The following is a 19076-nucleotide window of genomic DNA, read 5'->3' on the forward strand; positions in this document are numbered from 1 at the left end:
CATTGTCCCATGGAGTGATGACTGGCTGAGGAACTTTTCAGCTGTGACAGGGCAGCTGACTAGGACTCTCCTCTGAATGTTAAGTTCACTGTGAATTTTCCCCCTTTTTCATAGAACTTTTATGGCTCTGTTTCTGAATCTGAGCGTTGGTAATGGCAGGTCTGCACCTGGGGTTCTAAAATGGCTAAAATTTTATTTTTTGGGGGGGGGGAATTTTGACCACTTCTTGGGGTGGTGGTGATGGGGTCGTTGCTGCTTTATTTTTTTGGGGGGGAAGCAGTTATTCAGAGCTAATTTGCCCTTTAAATTGCTGCCCCAGAAGCATTGGGACCTGCATTGATGTCCTGATTCTCTTGGGGGAAAGTTAGCTATACCTCCTGATTTCTCTAATTGTCATGGAAATAATGCTGCTTGCAAATTTTGTTTTCTGGAGAGCCATGTTATTTGATTGAGATAAAATTAGCTAGTAATGAGTAGCTTTGTGTGCATCTGCATTATCACCGCGTTAAGCTGTTTGTGTGCAGTAAATGCCTAATGCAGCATTTATTTATTTATTTAGGAGCTTTTCTATACCGGCATTAGTGGGTACATCATGCCAGTTTACATTCAACAAAAGATGGAAATTACATAAAACAGGGTAAGGGAAGGGGATAATGAGAGGAAACGGCCGAAATGGCAGTAGAGGAAAGAAACAGGTCAATTAACATCAAGAAGTGTCAGTAAGAATTCACCTTATGTGATACATCAAGTGATAACAAAAGCCGAACATCAAGAATCGAGGAAAGAAATATATACAGAGTTCGGTACTAAGTGAGGGGTACAGAGCGATATATATGGCTGATTTCAGAGTGAAAAGGCGCAAGCGGGTTAGTCGGGGTAGGCCTGTTTAAATAACCATGTTTTTAATTGCTTTTTAAATTTGAGGGGGCAGGGTTGAAGGCGGAGGTTTGTAGGGAGGGCCTTCTCCATTGTGTGGGACCGGCAATGGAGAAGGCCCGATCCCTAGTAGATGAAAGGTGAGCTTTTTTTTAAGGGAAGGCACATGGAGGATTGCTTTGTTGGTTGTTCTGGTGGGACGGATAGCATTTGTGGTACTGAAAGGGGAAATCAAGCCAGTTGGAGTCATGAGCGTATATGGATTTGTGAACGATGGAGAGCATAGTAAATAAGGCCCTGTGAAGGTGACTCTGTACTGGATTGCTTGCCTCCTTATTGTTTCAGGACCTTAGCTGTGATTTAGTGCTGCCAGTGTGTGTTAGAACTAATTTGTATTTTTCCTCAATATGCCTCTGGTTTATTGCACCTTCATGCACTCTGGAAAATCCATCCTCGTTCACTGCATTTAGACATCTGCATGGTTTCTCTAGCGTCTCGGGCTACATTCCCTGCAGAGACAGACCTTAACCTCATGAAAAATCGGATGGCTTCCAGTTTTAACGTTTTTCTTTCATTGTTTTTAATGCACATTTGGAAGCAGCTGGAATCTTGGTTTGTCACACTGCGATAGTTGACGTGTGCTTACAGTTTGAATGTTAGAGGAATGCAGAAGGACTGGTCCAAGCTGTTGCTTCATTCAGACTGGCCTTTCTGCATGACAAAGAAAAATGCCAGTGAACGATCCAAACACTTCCAAATCTTTAAATAGTAAATCAAATTGTTGTGCATATAGTTTTTGGTTGCACAAAATATTTGTGCATATTGTAGCTGAAGGGAAGTCATTTGTGCTTACATCTCCTCCTGTTTATTTATCTTTGGTTGTGCAGCTGCAGAAATATGCAAATTGAAGCAACAGGATTGGCCTATCTTGCTGGACCCATATCTGGTGAGCTGCAGTTGATGCCCTCTTTCTTCAATTTGCATATCTTTTTCTGTAACCAAGGTTTATAAGCATTTGCTAACAGTTTACAATTTACTAACCCTGCCAGTTTGAGAACTGAACATTTCAAAGCAACTGACTGATGAGGCTAGTTTGTAATCTTGTTCTCCTGTTAGTATGAAATCGCCAGAGGGTAATATTCAAGCATCCCTCATAGTACAAGGTGTACACTCAGACTTTACTGAATATTTTCAATATGAACTTGCGTGCGTAAGTTTGCTTTGAGAATACTCTGCTAACTGGCTGAGCATGCGCACAGTCACTCCTGTAAAGATAGACATCCCCTGGAGAGGAGGAACTTGCGCTCACACTTCTTAAAAGCAAAACGTTTGCGCCAGCACCATCCCTGAACACCTCTCCTCGCTGTGCGTAAGTGTGTGCGATGCTAGGCCACCTGTGTAGTCCTTCATGCCAGTTTGAGAATAGCCATAACAACCTGCTTTTACATGTGTAAACGGCTTTGAAAATTACCCCCTAAATGCATAAAAGCAGACTATATTCCTAATAAAGCACAAAGAGGTGTGCATTAGTTGGCTGCTCTCTTGTGTAGTGCGGAAGTCTCACAGTGCATTCATTACGGACGGGTAATGCAGGGCTTATTATACTGGGCCGGTACCTGGTTGGGCTCCTGTTAATGACATAGGGTCATGTTCAAAAGCCAGAAAAGTCAATATCCCAGCAAACTGTGGATTAACTTTTCTTTTTTTTTCCCTTTAATGAAGCAACTAACCAATCACATTCGAGATACACTGCCAAACTTCAGGAGCAAGCTGCAGTGTCAACTACTGTCCATAGAGCATGAAGTAGAGGAGTACAAGAATATTAAACCAGAAGACCCATCTAGAACCACCAAAGCCTTACTGCAGTGAGTACAGGGCATCGTTTGCTTGGATCCTCGGCCTCCTTGCATGTTCCTGACACATGTTTAACCCTCTTACCTCCCTTTAATGGCCTTCCCCTCTTCTAATTGTTCTATTGAGCAAGCAAGGGAAAAATTAACGGCCAGGCATTTTCAGCCGCCGCAGAAACTCAACTACCACTCCTCTTTCTCTCTCTCTCACTCTCACCTATCTTTATAATCTGACGCCCCTGCTACTCTGTTTTTCAGAGCCCGGCACTTTGCTCTTCTTGCTGAACAGGAGGCGGCCTCTATTGGGCTATAGCGACACGACCCTTCTGTTCTAGCTCCTCCCCACCCCGGCCAGGGGCCAGAGATCTTGGTTTATGCCTGCACCTTGAGCCTGGCTGGTAGAGAATTCCCACCGAGTGGCCGAGTCTGCTGCTGCCCCTTCCCCCAGGGGCCTGGGAATCAACCCCCTCATCTTCTGCACAGCTGAGCCACTGAGTTGGCCCCTGTATATTTCATAACCTGAGAATGTCAAGTTCACCGATCCCTTTTTAACAGCATCCTTGAAATAAAACCTGTAACTATCCATCTAGAGAGGACTTCCTAAAGCCAGTCAGGTTTGCATAACATTAATTTGAATATATGAATTCCCCAGTATATGCAAATGCCTCATGCATATTCATTGAGTATCCTGAAATCCTGATCGAAAGGTGTGGAAAATTCTGGGGCTGGAGGCTGTAAGCTTTCCTGAGGATATTAGTGTTTGTGTTGGGATTCTGCCGAAAGGTTTTCTAAGACCGCATGGTTCTGCTGGTTCCCTTGGGAGTACTGCGTTCTAGCTGTATTCATGGCCTAGAGCAGGTCTGCACATCTCCGAATGTGTATCAGTCTCCTTTACACAGAAAAGCTGGATTGCCTCAGCTCTCTGAACTGGGAGCTGGTGGGTACGAAACTTGCAAAGAAACTCCAGGAATCTTGCTAGAGCCTGAGAAATGTTTCCCTCCGTCTGTACTGTAGTTTATCCCTTTTAATGGATTATATGTATCCTAAACCTCCCTCCAAAGCACCAGCTGAAAGATGAGGGATCCTTAAAGCCGGCCTCACCTCTTTGACTCAGAGCTGCTTTGTAATGAAAATGAAGTAATGTTTTTCCTTATTCCCCTCATGGGCCAGTGTTTCCAGATTGGTTAATTTTGCACAAACCTTGGCAGGAATCAACCTGTATCAGGATTATCTTCATTTTAAGAATCTGCAATATTGCTAGCACCATCATCAGCCCTTTTTTTATTGTGCAGCCAATGTGAATGTTTCTTTTTCTTTCCTCTCGCACACTTTTTAATAGTAACGTTCCCCTTGTTAAGATTTAGTCCAGGTGAAGGTACTCAGTAAGACATGGTGAGAGAAACTTATTCCTTCCCATTTTTTCACTTCCATGTGTCACCTGATGAGGTGGGACAGGTTTTCTGACATCACAATCCCTCTGTCTCAATATGAAATGTCATTTTTCAAGCCAGCTCAAGCTGTTGAACCCTAGGTAATCCCTGAAATGTCCTTTATCTGTAGCATCACGCGAGCCCTTGGATTTGTCCCTAGCCTGGCGTTGGCTGTGCTTTGCCATCTTCTTAATGACCAGTAGGTGGCACTCTAAACCCTGGAATAATAATTGCCATGGACGATTTGAACAGTGCAAGAGCAATTGGAGGTAAAAATGGACTTTGAAAACGTGTATTTCTTTTGCAATGAAGGATGGTTCAGCAGTTCTCCGTGGACTTTGAAAAAAGAATTGAAGGCTCCGGGGATCAAGTGGACACGCTGGAACTCTCAGGCGGAGCCAAAATCAATCGGATCTTTCATGAGCGGTTCCCCTTTGAACTTGTGAAGGTGAGTGTCTCTAATTGAACGCATTCCCCTGCAGATGGAAATTCTGACAGTTATATCCTCCCAACTTAAGAACATGCGAATGCAGTATCCTGCACACTTTCAGTGCTATAGTGACTGAGGTATAAAACAGAAGATACATGTAGCATCCTACATCTTGTTGCTCATTTTGAGATTGAGGATCTGGGGAGTCAATAACTAGTTAGGTATCTCGGGGGTCTATGTTTTAAAGGTTTGTCTATGTTTAGGACTTGCTGGATAAATCATTACTCTGCTAAAACTTACCTAGATAAAAAAAAAAGAGGCAGCACGGGGACATTCTGGAGGCAGGGCTTAAACTTGACTCGGTAGTGCTGATATTCAGTATAATTGGGTATGCCTGGTCATGGTCTAGAGCAGATTTAAAGTTAGCAGAATTTGTTTAGACATGACCAGCTATATTTGGCATATAGTTAAGTATGTTAAAAAAACAAAAAACAAAACCCTCCCATAGGACAGCAGAGGTTCTAGTCACACAGGGATGTAGAATGCCAAATCTTTCACCTTCAACCCACCAAGGAAAAAATAAATAATTTAATTAAAAGAAGCTTCAGGGGGCTGTAATGTCCTGAATCCCCCCAAGTGTAAAAATAAATGCTGTAGGATGTAGCAGCTGACTTTCTCCGTGGGCAAGAAGCACAGATAGCCCCACAAGATAGGTGGGTATTGTCATTTGACGGCACTGAATTGGTCCATTTTCTCTCAGCTCAGCTTGTAGAATTGCTCTGAGCATGCACAGCAGTTCCCATGCTGCCATCTCAGCATGCCCCTCCTTCAAGTCTTTTTTTCATTTACTCATGGTACTGGTTGGAAAAATTCTCTCGAGTCATCACTGCATTTTCACTTAGCAAAATGAAATCCAAGACTTTCTTGGGTAAAAAAAAAAAAAAAGGAAAGGCTCCTTTTAAATCTTTCGATAGATGTAATGGAAAATGGCTGCAGTAGATTTTCATGATCTGTCTCTAAAGTGCCTTGGATCAGTTCATATTATAGCCCCTGTGGCAGAATGTCCCCACGGATGTTGACTTTTCAAGAAATCAAACTCAAGTATGAGCTTCCAAGCTCATTAGAGCAAGATTGATCGAAACAACGAAAGACACTAAGATTCTTCATAGTCTGAATCCTCCTCAAAACAGATTGCGTGAAGAAAAAAATATAGTGCCAAAAGAGTCCTTGGAGTGAGAAATTGCATTGTCGCCAAAGCTTCATAGCACTGAGTCAACAGATTTGATGTCACATGGCATGAACATAAGAAAATGCCATACTGGGTCAGACCAAAGGTCCATCAAGCCCAGCATCCTGTTTCCAACAGTGGCCAATCCAGGCCATAAGAACATGGCAAGTACCTAAAAACTAAGTCTATCCCATGTTACCATTGCTAATGGCAGTGGCTGTTCTGTAAGTGAACTTAATAGCAGGTAATGGACTTCTCCTCCAAGAACTTATCCAACCCTTTTTTGAACCCAGCTATACATTTTATACATTTTATCTTATTCCCCTTTTCTTCCCTTGACCCTCTTCCTCATTATTCCTCTTCTATTTTAAACAACTCCTTGTAAACATCTCCCTCCTACACTACATTATTTTAATACCACTACAAACCCTCCTACTAAGCATAAACTAAACTGATATGTAAATTGTTACCATACATTCTGTTTTTCTCTCTGCCTTTGCTGAGATGTTAACTAATTACCTACATGTAAATACGTTAGAAACACGTTTTATGTATGAATTTACTTGTTTCACTGTAAACCGGAGTGAAGGCACTCTGCTATACTTCGGTATAAAAAAGAATCTAAATAAATAAATAAATACTAACTGCACTAACCACATCCTCTGGCAACAAATTCCAGAGTTTAATTGTGCGTTGAGTAAAAAAGAACTTTATTTTATTTATTTATTTATTTATTTATTTATTTAAAAACTTTTATATACCGGTATTAGTATGCATACATCATACCGGTTTACAATGTAACTTTAAAGGTAGAAATTACAATGAACAGGGAGGGCGAACAAGGAGGAGTATACAAAGAGCAGGAGGTGGAGGAATTAAAGCAATAAATAAAAACTGCAACGGACTATTTACAGGAATATACAAGGCGTAGGCAAGATACTTGCAGAAGTCGGTGTACTTAATCAGGGTAGGCTTTCTCCGATTAGTTTTAAATGTGCCCCATGCTAACTTCATGGAGTGCCCCCTAGTCTTTCTACTATCCAAAAGAGTAAAGGAAAATTGGTTCTTACCTGCTAATTTTCGTTCCTGTAGTACCACGGATCAGTCCAGGACAGCTGGGTTTTGCCTCCCCACCAGCAGATGGAGACAGAAGAAGACTTCGCGGACTCTGACCTATACCCCTGAGGTGCCACCTACTGTCTGCCAGTATGATTCAGTACCCAAGCAGAAATACAGATACAAAAAACCATATCTACCAACCATAAAAAAACCACCTCCCTCGCAGAGCAGAGGATTTGAAAACGGAGCTGACTGAGGTTAAAGCTCAATTAGCTTCAATTACAAGAATTACACCCACATTGCATTACTCAGAAAATAATTCCCCAACACCAAAGAATAACCAGGAGTCAATAAAAAGAAATACAGTAGACTCAGGTAGGATAACACATGTGTCCCACAGTCACCCATTCTTGACAGATGGGAAGCCAACAAGTATACCCCCCCACTCAATCAGTTCATCAAGTAAATCATTAAACAGGATCACAGTGGGCTCTGGTAGAATTAGACCTGTAACAAGGAGAGACACACAGTATCAAATGCAACAAGAACATAAAGCCCTCCCTATATTAATAACTGAAGAAGTTCTAGAGAAAAACATTGAAGTGTTACCAGAAAAGAGAAAAAACCAATACATGCAGAATTTCAAGATCCATAACCAAAAGAAAAAGCTAATTGAGATGGATAACTCTGGCATCAGTGGCACAACTGCAAAAGGAAAGAGTGAAGTGAATAACAAATCTCAACTAAAGTCTCATAAGGAGTACAGGAAAAGCAATAACCTTAAAGAGAGTACCTGGAAGGCTATGACCACAAATGCTCATAGTCTGGGAAATAAAATCCCAGATCTGCAGGCCCTAATGACGGAGGCAGAACTGGGCATTGTTGCTATCACAGAGACATGGTTCACAGAATCTCATGATTGGGATACAGCAATACCAGGCTATAACTTGTTAAGGAAGGACAGCGTGGATAGAAAAGGGGGAGGTGTGGCTCTTTATGTCAGAAATAATATACAAGCATCTGAGCTGCAAGGAAGTTGGGGCAAGGAAGAAGCACTATGGGTCGACCTAAAAAAAGATGATGGAGCATCCATTTATATTGGAGTGGTTTACAGGCCTCCAAACCAAAAGGAAGAGCTGGACAGAGATCTGGTTGAAGACCTCCATAAGATAGGTAAGAAGGGGGAAGTGGTGATCGTTGGTGACTTTAATATGCCAGATGTAGACTGGAAAATCCCATCTGCAGAATCTAATAATAGTAGAGCAATAGTGGAGGCCATGCAAGTAAATTTGTTCAAACAAATGGTATTGGAACCCACGAGAGAAGGAACTATACTCGACTTAGTGCTCACTAATGGAGATAATGTCTCTGATGTCAAGGTGGGTGCCCACCTCAGCACCAGTGATCATCAAACGGTATGGTTTAATATCACTAAAAGAATATGGAAAAGAAGCACAAAGACCAGAGTTTTACAGTTCAAAAACACAGACTTTGAGGAAATGGGGAAGTACCTAGAGGAAGAATTAAATGGATAGGAAAATGAGAGAGATGTGGATCAGCAGTGGACCAATTTAAAAGGCGCAATCACCAAGGCAACTGCTCTATATGTTAGAAATGTAAAGAAAAGCAAAAGAAAAATGAAACCTATCTGGTTCTCAAAGGAGGTGGCTGACAAAATTAAAGCTAAAAGAACAGCATTCAAGAAATATAAAAGATCCCAAAGGGAGGAGCACAAAGAAGAATATTTGATTCAACTGAGGGAGACAAAGAAATTAATCAAGTTGGCAAAAAGTCAAGCGGAAGAGAGGATTGCCAAGGAGATAAAAAATGGTGACAAAACATTTTTCAGATACATCAGCGAAAAGAGAAAAGTCCAAAGTGGTATAGTGAAATTGAAAGGTGGAAATGATCAAATGTGTGGAGAGAGACGAAGAAATGGCAGAAATATTAAACAAATACTTCAGCTCTGTGTTCACTAAAGAAGACCCTGGAGAAGGACCATCTCTACACAACAAGCAACTGGAGGGAAGTGGAATAGATGAAAATCCTTTTACAGTAGATAATGTATGGGAAGAGCTAAAGAATCTGAAAGTGGACAAAGCCATGGGGCCTGATGGGATTCATCCAAGGATACTGAGGGAGCTCAGAGATGTGCTGGTGGGACCACTGTGCGACCTGTTCAATAGATCCCTAGAAACGGGAGTGGTGCCGAGTGATTGGAGAAGAGCGGTGGTGGTCCTGCTTCACAAGAGTGGGAACAGAGAGGAGGCTGGTAACTACAGACCGGTTAGCCTCACTTTGGTGGTGGAAAAAGTAATGGAGTCACTGTTGAAAGAGAGAATAGTGAACTATCTACAGTCCGGAGAATTGATGGACCAGAGACAGCATGGATTCACCAGAGGAAGATCCTGTCAGACAAATCTGATTGACTTTTTTGACTGGGTAACCAAGGAATTGGATCAAGGAAGAGCGCTCGATGTCATCTACTTGGATTTCAGCAAAGCTTTTGATACGGTTCCGCACAGGAGACTGGTGAATAAAACAAGAAGCTTAGGAGTGAGTGCCGAGGTGGTGACCTGGATTGAAAACTGGTTGACGGACAGAAGACAATGCGTGATGGTAAATGGAACTTTCTCTGAAGAGAAAGTGGTTTTAAGTGGTGTACCGCAAGGATCGGTGTTGGGACCGGTCCTGTTCAATATCTTTGTGAGCGACATTGCGGACGGGATAGAAGGTAAGGTTTGTCTTTTTGCGGATGACACTAAGATCTGCAACAGAGTGGACACGCCGGAAGGAGTGGAGAGAATGAGACGGGATTTAAGGAAACTGGAAGAGTGGTCTAAGATATGGCAGCTGAGATTCAATGCCAAGAAGTGCAAAGTCATGCATATGGGGAGTGGAAATCCGAATGAACTGTATAAGATGTATAAGATGGAAGCAGTACAGAGAAGGGCGACCAGGAAGGTGGAGGGTCTTCATAGGATAACATACGAGGAGAGATTGAAGAATCTAAATATGTACTCCCTGGAGGAAAGGAGGAGCAGGGGTGATATGATTCAGACTTTCAGATACCTGAAAAACTTTAATGATCCAAAGACAACGACAAACCTTTTCTGTCAGAAAAAAATCAGCAGAACCAGAGGTCACGAGCTGAGGCTCCAGGGCGGAAGACTAAGAACCAATGTCAGGAAGTATTTCTTCACGGAAAGGGTGGTGGATGCCTGGAATGCCCTTCCGGAGGAAGTGGTGAAGTCTAAACTGTGAATGACTTCAAAGGGGTGTGGGATAAACACTGTGGATCCATCAAGTCTAGAGGGCGTGAATAAAGTGGAGGCAGCAAAACACTGCACGGAGCGGCAGTAGCCACAGCGGCATTCAAACACTGCAAGGGAGTTGATTGGACCATTAAATGATTGAGGGAATAAAGAAGCACTTAGGGAAGATAAGGCCATCGTAGATAGACTAAATTAAATTAATTCTTTACTTCAGTGTTTACTGATGAGGATGTTGGGGAGATACCTGTTCCGGAGATGGTTTTCAAGGGTGACCATTCAGATGAACTGATACAAATCGCAGTGAATCTGGAAGATGTAGTAGGCCAGATTGACAAATTGAAGAATAGCAAATCAACTGGACCAGATGGTATACACCCCAGGGCTCTGAAAGAACTAAAAATGAAATTTCAGACCTATTACAAGTAATTTGTAACCTATCATTAAAATCATCCATTGTTTCTGAAGACTGTAAGGTGGCCAATGTAACCCTGATATTTAATTTGGGCTCCAGAGGTGATCTCGGAAACTATAGACCAGTGAGTCTGACTTCAATGCCAGGAAAAATTGTGGAAACTGTTATAATGAATAAAATCAAAGAACATATAGATAAACATGATTTAATGAGACACAGCCACCATGAATTTACCCAAGGCAAGTCTTGCCTCACAAACCTGCTACATTTTTTTTTTTTTGAAGGAGTGAATAAACATGTGGATAAAGGTGAACCGGTAGATGTAGTGTATTTGGATTTTGAGAAGGCATTTGACAAAGTCCCTCATGAGAGGCTTCTAAGGAAACTAAAAACTCATGGAATAGGAGGCAATATACTTTTTGTGGATTGCAAACTGATTAAAAGACAGGAAACAGAGTAGAATTAAATGGTCAGATGTATCAGTGGAGAGAAGTAAACAGTGGAGTGTCTCAGGGATCTGTATTGGGACCAGTGCTTTTTAATATATAATAATAAATCTAGAAAGGTGAAAGAGAAATGAGTGATCATATTTGCTGATGACACAAATTTATTCAAAGTAGTTAAATCACAAGAAGACTGTGATACATTGCAGGAGGGCCTTGTTAGACTGGAAGATTGTGCATCTAAATATCAGATGAAATTTAATATGGGCAAGTGCAAGGTGCTGCATATAGGGAAAAATAACCCTTGCTATGGTTACACACAGGCCGATACAGTACAGTGCGCTCCGATGGAGCGCACTGTTAGCCTGCTCTTGGACGCGCGTTTTCCCTTACCCCTTATTCAGTAAGGGGAGGAAAACGCACGTCCAACCCGTGGCACCTAATGGAGCCCTCAACATGCAAATGCATGTTGATGGCCCTATTAGGTATGCGCGCGGGATACAGAAAGCAAAATGTGTAGCCAAGCCGCACATTTTACTTTCAGAAATTAGCGCCGACCCAAAGGTCGGCACTAATTTCTTCCAGCACCGGGAAAGTGCACAGAAAAGCAGTAAAAACTGCTTTTCTGTGCACCCTCCGACTTAATATCATAGCGATATTAAGTCAGAGGTCCCAAAAAGTAAAACTAAATAAATAAATTTGAATTCGGCCCGCAGCTGTCGGGCCGAAAACCGGACGCTCAATTTTGCTGGCGTCCGGTTTCCGAGCCCGTGGCTGTCAGTGGGCTTGAGAACCGACTCCGGCAAAATTGAGCGTTGGCTGTCAAACCCGCTGACAGCCACCGCTCCTGTCAAAAAGGAGGTGCTAGGGACGTGCTAGTGTCCCTAGTGCCTCCTTTTACCAGGATCTACCGCGTCACCTAATTTAAATAGAGAATCGCGCGCACCGGCGAAGGGCTGGTGCTTGCGCCGGGAGAGCTGGCGTTCGTCCACTCTCCTGTGGACTTTACTGTATCGGCCCGACAGGTGTCATGTTTGGAGTTACCACCCAGGAAAAAGATCTAAGCATCATAATGGACAATACATTGAAATCATCGGCTCAGTGTGCTGCGGCAGTTAAGAAAGCAAATAGAATGCTTGGACTTATTAGGAAGGGTATGGTGAACAAAACACAATGTCATAATGCCTTGGTAGTACTCCATAGTTAGACTGCACCTTGAATACTGTGTGCAATTCTGGTTGCCGCATCTCAAAAAAAAGTTATAGTTGTACCAGAGAGAGTGCAGAGAAGGGCAACCAAAATGATAAAGAGCATGGTCCTAGATGGCTTCTTCTCAATGCACGTAAAAACCAACTTACTTTGCATACTTTGGCTCTGATTGTTCAAAATGCTTTGCACACAGAAACCAAAATGTGCTGTGGTTCTGTATTGTAGCAGAGCTTAAGTTTATTCTCATTACTCGAGATACAAAGACATCAATTGTGCAATGTTGTCCAAATGAGCTTCCTAAGCTTCAAGTTCATCTTCATCCTAGCTAGGTTTTATTTCTCTTGTGGCTCTATCATTTTTTGCCTGCAAGGAAGAAAATCTTAATTGAATACATACAGAATTGAAAAGCTTGGTTTATTTTAGTTCTTTAAATAAGATTTTTAGTCTTATTTCATGTGAGATTCTGGATAAAGGTACAGGAAGGCTTCTCAAGAAAGCAGATATACTTTGACTGGATCTTTGCCAAATTAGATAGTATTTCACTTTTCTGATTTGTACAGGGTTTCATGCCTGGTTAAATTATCTCTGGACATAATCATGCTTAAAATGCTTCTCTGCTAACTTGGGTCACCTCCACCAGAGGGGAACACTGTACTTTTTTGACCATTTAAGCAGCAAATATAAGCTGGATAACAAGTTACCTAGCCTATGCACAGATCAAGCATTTCATAGACACACAAAACCGAGCACAAAGAATGAGGGGCAATAAATCTCTATTTGAGAACCTCTGCCAGGGGGCAGATCGATTAGGTAGAGTGACCTAAAAAATCTATAGCTTACTTGACCACGCCGATGAATTACTACCACCCCGCGTCGTGAAGTGGGAAAAAGATCGGGGAGAGTTGATGTCACTGAAAGTGTGGGAATATATATTCATAATGGTGGGTAAATGCTCTGTATCGGCGAGGCTACAGGAAAATTGCTATAAAATGATATATAGGTGGCACAGCATATACCCCCAAGTATCTCCGATGTGCTGGAGAGGCTGCAGATCTTTGGGTTCCTATACACATGTATGGTGGACTTGTCCAGGGGGTACAGCAATTTTGGCAGAGCTCTTAAAATGGGTAAATGATACTTTAGAAGTACAACTGAAGTTGGAGGCTAGAATTATTCTACTGGGTGGCTCAATGGCAAAATTAAACGGGGATCAGCAAAGGTTTTGTAGACAAGTGTGGATAATAGCTCGCATGCTGATAGCCAGAAAATGGAAATCAAAAACTCTGCTGACGTTGCCAGAAGTGGTGGCTCAGTCTCGCAGCCACCAGCGGTTGGTCTGTCTAACCGCAGTCAGACACAATACTCTTGGGTCATACACCAGACCTGGAAATGGCTCCAATCATCATAAGGCCAGAAGACCACACTATAGAAGGGGGGTGCGAGAGATCTCTTCACATGTAAGAATTGCTTCTTGATCTGCTTAGCTTGGCAGATGGCAACTTGTAACAAGGGACGAGTGATTAATCAAATGACTACTGCTATGGCGAGAGCACAATTGGCATTGATTGTATCACATGATGTCATATTGTTTTCAAACCTGGACAATTGATGACAATGCACTCCATTAGATTAGCTTTTCAGTGAATGCTATGACAATCAAATAGTGAATACTGTTTTATTATACTGTTTCCTGGTGGTTTTTAATTGTCTAATATAGGGCAAACGAGGGTGTGGATACCTTCCAAGGAGGGGGGGGGAAGGGAAAGGCTCAATTTATACAATATTTATAAACACGTAAATGAGAGAGTGTTACTGCAATGTATCACACAAGTTCATGTTTATTAGTTGATGCATAATTCTCTTTGACATATACTTGTTTAAAAATCTCAATAAAATATAAATTAAAAAAAATGCTTCTCTGCCTTTTTATTCTCTTTCCAGATGGAGTTTGATGATAAGGACCTGCGGAGAGAAATAAGCTATGCAATCAAAAACATACACGGGATCAGGTAAGGTAGGCTTTATGTGTAACTTAATTTCATTGCAGCAAATGTGGCCTGGAGTAAATGGCCACAGCTTTGTAGGAAAAGTACATAGATTTTCAGTCCTCAAACTAGAGTTTTCTTGCATTCACTTTAAAGTGGTATGCAAACATTTGTCATGTAATATCCTAGCCCTTCCCTAATACACACTCGGGGTTCTTGGATCAAGCAGTTCCATTCGAGCTGCTTGGTCACTTGGACGGTCCTGCCAACACCACTCAGGCCCTGCCTCTAATCTGCACTTGTACCCCTACACTGGCAACCTGCCTACTGACTGGGTTTCCAGTTGCCTCTGGACAAGTATGCTGCCCCACGAGCTTTCCCATGGTGATTTCTAGGGAGATTGCAAACCTACAAAACCACAGGCTTGACAACGACAAACTCCAGTATTTTTCTGTATTCAGTTATTTGGCAACTCCTTTTGCGGTTTACTAATCAGCCACAAAGTTAACAAATTAAGTAGTAAGCATAAACTATTCAAATTGCAAAAGGAGAAAATGAACAAGGATATATAGTTAACACTACGTAATTAGATTTATTAATTGATTAATAAGCATTTGATATTCTGCCTTTTACTAAAGGTAGGCTCAAGGCAGATTAGATGAAGTAACAGGACATTGAGTACATAAGTAATTGATATATATAGGTGTGATGTATATAAGAAGTGAGTACATTAGGTAGGAATAAGGAAGTGGGTGCATTGGGTATAAATTTTGTGTGTATAAAGTTAAACATCAGCAATGTGATAGATACAAGAATCAGCTGGATAGTGGTAGCCCAGACGTGGGATTCACAGTCTGGAAGGCTTCCGGTGGACTAGGATGAGTCTGTTGTGGAATTTGAATTTTTTCTGAAAGATGAGGTAGCAAGTTTTCTCCCAGGGCAAGCAGGATGGTAGTCCTCATATATGGGTGACGTCATCAGGCGGAGCCCTATTACGTAACACTTTTTGTCAAAGTTTCTAGAAACTTTGACTGGCACACTGAGTGCACTGAGCATGCCCAGCATGCCATGATCCCTGTGTCCACAGGAGTCTCCCTTCAGTCTCTTTTTTTCCGCGTTGCAGTTTGCCTCACGTTTAGGAGCTCTGTGAGATTTTTCTCACAACTTTTCCTCATGGAAACACTTGAAGTTTTACTTCACAAGTATGTCGCATACACACGATGGGTCTCCCTTCGTGTGTATTTCATAGACGCGTGGTGAGTACTATGCCCTGTTTTTCGGTCGGTTCCTGTCACCTCACTATCGGTTCCCCCAGGTTACCAACCGAATTGCAGCTCTCTTTTCTCCCTATGTCTATTACTCTTTGTCTGCCCCACGATGCCCGCGAGTGTCCTTGCTGCAATCTTTCACCGGGTCCATTGGGGCTAGAGGGATTGGGATATCCACGGTTCCCGTTGCTGCCAGGGCTGCCGTCGATGCCTCCAACGATGCCCTCGACTAAAGAAAACGCTCCATACTTCGGGTTCTAAACCAGAGCCCCATGTAATCCTTGGGCGACAAACAATGCCAGGAGCAATAGAGGCACGCTGACAGTCTGTCACCAATGCCATCCGGCACAGCAAGGGCATTTTCCTCTGTGCTGGAGAATGACCGGGCTGAGCACTGAGGGAAACATCATTACTGCCACGGTAACTGTCCATCACCGATGCCGTTCTGGACATTGGTTGCGGTTTCCTCTGTGCTGGAGAATGAATGGGCCGAGCACCGAGGGAAATATCGTTGCCGGCACAGACGTTCCACGTTCGGTGCCGGCACTGATACCGCACCGGCTTCAGTGTCCATTGATCCAGTTGCAAAGCGGGCCAGGGTACAAGAGTCTCCATGCTCCTCTGCACCCGAGGCACCAAGGCGTTCCCCACAGACACCAGTACTGGGTACTGAGCCACCATAGATTATGTGGAAGTGCCAGTAACGCCTAACCTGTCTCCCCCTGTAGCTGCGCTTCCCATACCAGCTTCCAGGGAGGAGCTGGATGTCTTCGTCCCTTAGGCTGTCCTCGATGCCTTCCGGAATCTACTAACACTGGAACCATTGATATTTGTGCCGTTGTGGCATCGCCTCTTCGTGGCACCTACCAACGACAGCCTAAGTCATCAATGCCCACTCGTCCTTCTGAGGCTCCAACCTATTCCGGGATCCTCGAAGGGCGATGGGCACTCTAATCCCGCTTTGGCACTGATCCCATCGAGACCTGGTCACTAAAATGAACCAGAAGTTTTCGGGAGGTTCTAGGTCGTAACATCTTCCAAGAACCATATTGGTGTCACATATTGCTATTTACCAGCTATGTTTGACACAACACCAAGGGAATCTCTCTGCCATTAACATGAGATTCGAGCAACATGGGTTTGCTTTGAAACGTCCTCCCGTTGCCAGCAACAGGACTCTGTACTAGATAGTAACTTGGCTTCCATCCTCTGATTTATGGCCTGAAGTCCAGGATAAACTAGCTGATCTGCCATGCACAAGGACCAGCAAGACAGTACCTCAATTGCAAGACCACCACGAGACCCTGTGACAGCTTTCTAAGTTTCTTGCACAGCAGAGAGGGATGCTAGAAGGACCTTTCACTGTTCCCGCTCCCGCGTGAGACCTACTGATATCCAGATCACACCAGCTCCACCAATCGTGCAGACTCCTGGATTTTTCAACCTTGCCAGACAACAGAGTGGCCATCCCACTGAGGACCAGGGCTCAGGATACTGTTCCCTGGGTGCAACAGGCAGAGGATTTTAATCCCGCTATTTCCTATTTTCAACAGAAAACAGGCGACCTCCGCCCATCCTGGACCAAATTTTTTCAGAAAAAAGTTCAGAATGGTGTCTCTCGGCACCAATCTTCCCTTACTACAGCAAGTGGATTGCCTCTATTCTCTGAACTTTCTGTACGCTTCATAGTGAGTCAACAACATTTTCAATACCAAGTTCTGCCGTTCGAACTAGCTTCGACAACTTGTATATTTCACCAAATGCCTAGCAGTGACTGCCGCTCATCTACAAAGAACAGCATTCATGCCTTTACTTACCTGGACGACTGCCTAATAAGAAGTCAATGCAAGCAAGGAGCTCTAAATTCTCTAAGACTCACTACAAATCTATTACATTTGGCTGGGATTTCTGATCAACTACCATAAATCCCATAGAGAGCAGATCTGGGCACTACAGTCGCAATGGTCTTCCTGCCCAACAACCGCGCAGACATCCTATCAAATTGTCCACATCTCTGCATGTATGCGACATAGCCTCAGCCCATCAATTCTTTCATTGCTGGGCCACATGATTTCCACTATCCACGTCACTCCTATGGCCAGACTAGCCATGAGAAAAACTCAGTGGAATTTCAAATTTCAGTGGCTCTAAGCCAGGGGTCAGGAACCTTTTTGGCTGAGAGAGCCATAAACGCCACATATTTTAAAATGTAATTCCATGAGAGCCATACAATATGTTTAAAACTAAATACAAGTAAATGTGTGCATTTTATGTAAGATCACACTTTTAAAGTACAATAAGTCTCTGAAAATATTACACCAGGCCTTAAGACACCAATACATCTCCTATTAGGAAAACGGACCAAGTCAGGCTGCTATAGAGTCCTACACAGAAACTACACGCCAGCAGAAAACCTCACCTGAATCACGTGCTGTCCCTCACCTAACATAGAATAAAGAGACCAAAACGCATAACAAGAAGCATGCAGACAAAAACTGAATTGGAAACTGCAACAAGCCAGAGTCTCTGTATGCAGTGTAACAAAGGAAAAAAGAAACATCACACATCCTTATAAAACAAATCAAGAAATATAAAATCATCAGCAGTAAAACTGTACTAACAAAAAGAACATATTTCGAAACAGCTGATGAGTGGAATATCCAATAATTAAAAACTCATATAAAATATTTCCAGATACCAACAAAATATTTCAAAATAGCAGACACAAAGATCCAGTAATGAAAAATAATAAGGATACAAAAATTTTTTTGCTCTGCATACCTGGGAACGTTTGATATCCAGGTGTCCTGAGATTGTTCTGAATTAGCAGGAGGTGGGGTGGTTTGCTTGGAACTTTCTCCTCTCTCAGTCACATACCAGCGCTCTCTCTCACACTGGCTCTCAATGACACACCTATACACACATGCTCTCAGTCACTCACATATACAAATGTTTTTTCTCTCTCACTTATATAGGCTCTTAATTACACATTTACACACATGCTGTCTATCTTTTCACGCTTACACACACACAGGCTTTCAATCACATAAATACATGCTGTCTTTTTCTCTCACACACAGACTCTCATTCACATGCTTACAAACATGTCCTCTCTTTCTCTCATTTACACACAGGCTCTCAATCACATACTCCCTCACCTAAATCAGCTCTCAATCACACAGACACACATGGTCTCTCTCTCTCATTTAAACACAGGCTCTCAATCACATACTCACATGCTCCATCACCTAAACCAGCTGTCAATCAGACACAGACACACATGATCTCTCTCTTACTTATACACACAGGCTCTTAATCATACATACACATGATCTCTCTCACACACAAAGGATCTCAATCATACACACATACTCTTTCAAACAAACAGGTTTTCAATTACAAACTTACACATGCAGGTTCCCAATGGTAAACTTACATTCATGCTCTCTCTCTCTCACAGGCAGGATCTCAATCACAGACATACTCTCTTTCACATATACAGGCTCTCAATCATTCACATACATGCAATCTCTCACTCACACACACAGGATCTCAAACACACATGCTTGCTCGCTCATTCACTCTCTCTCCCCCTCCCCCCCCCCCCCCCC

The 19076-nt window shown here is 42.7% G+C and overlaps 1 protein-coding gene across 9 annotated transcripts in view; it reads left to right on the forward strand.

Annotated features, from left to right (window-relative positions):
- The window catches only part of DNM3 (dynamin 3), a 694116-nt gene that overhangs the window by 117249 nt on the left and 557791 nt on the right, over nt 1-19076 (forward strand). For all 9 annotated transcript variants that reach the window (XM_029617605.1, XM_029617606.1, XM_029617601.1 and 6 more), the window contains 3 exons: nt 2599-2741; nt 4469-4604; nt 14154-14221. In XM_029617605.1, the coding sequence (XP_029473465.1) occupies nt 2599-2741; nt 4469-4604; nt 14154-14221 (347 nt within the window). The remainder of the gene's footprint in view (nt 1-2598; nt 2742-4468; nt 4605-14153; nt 14222-19076) is intronic.

The sequence above is a fragment of the Rhinatrema bivittatum genome, chromosome 10, assembly GCF_901001135.1.
Source record: "Rhinatrema bivittatum chromosome 10, aRhiBiv1.1, whole genome shotgun sequence".
Taxonomy (NCBI): Eukaryota; Metazoa; Chordata; class Amphibia; order Gymnophiona; family Rhinatrematidae; genus Rhinatrema; species Rhinatrema bivittatum.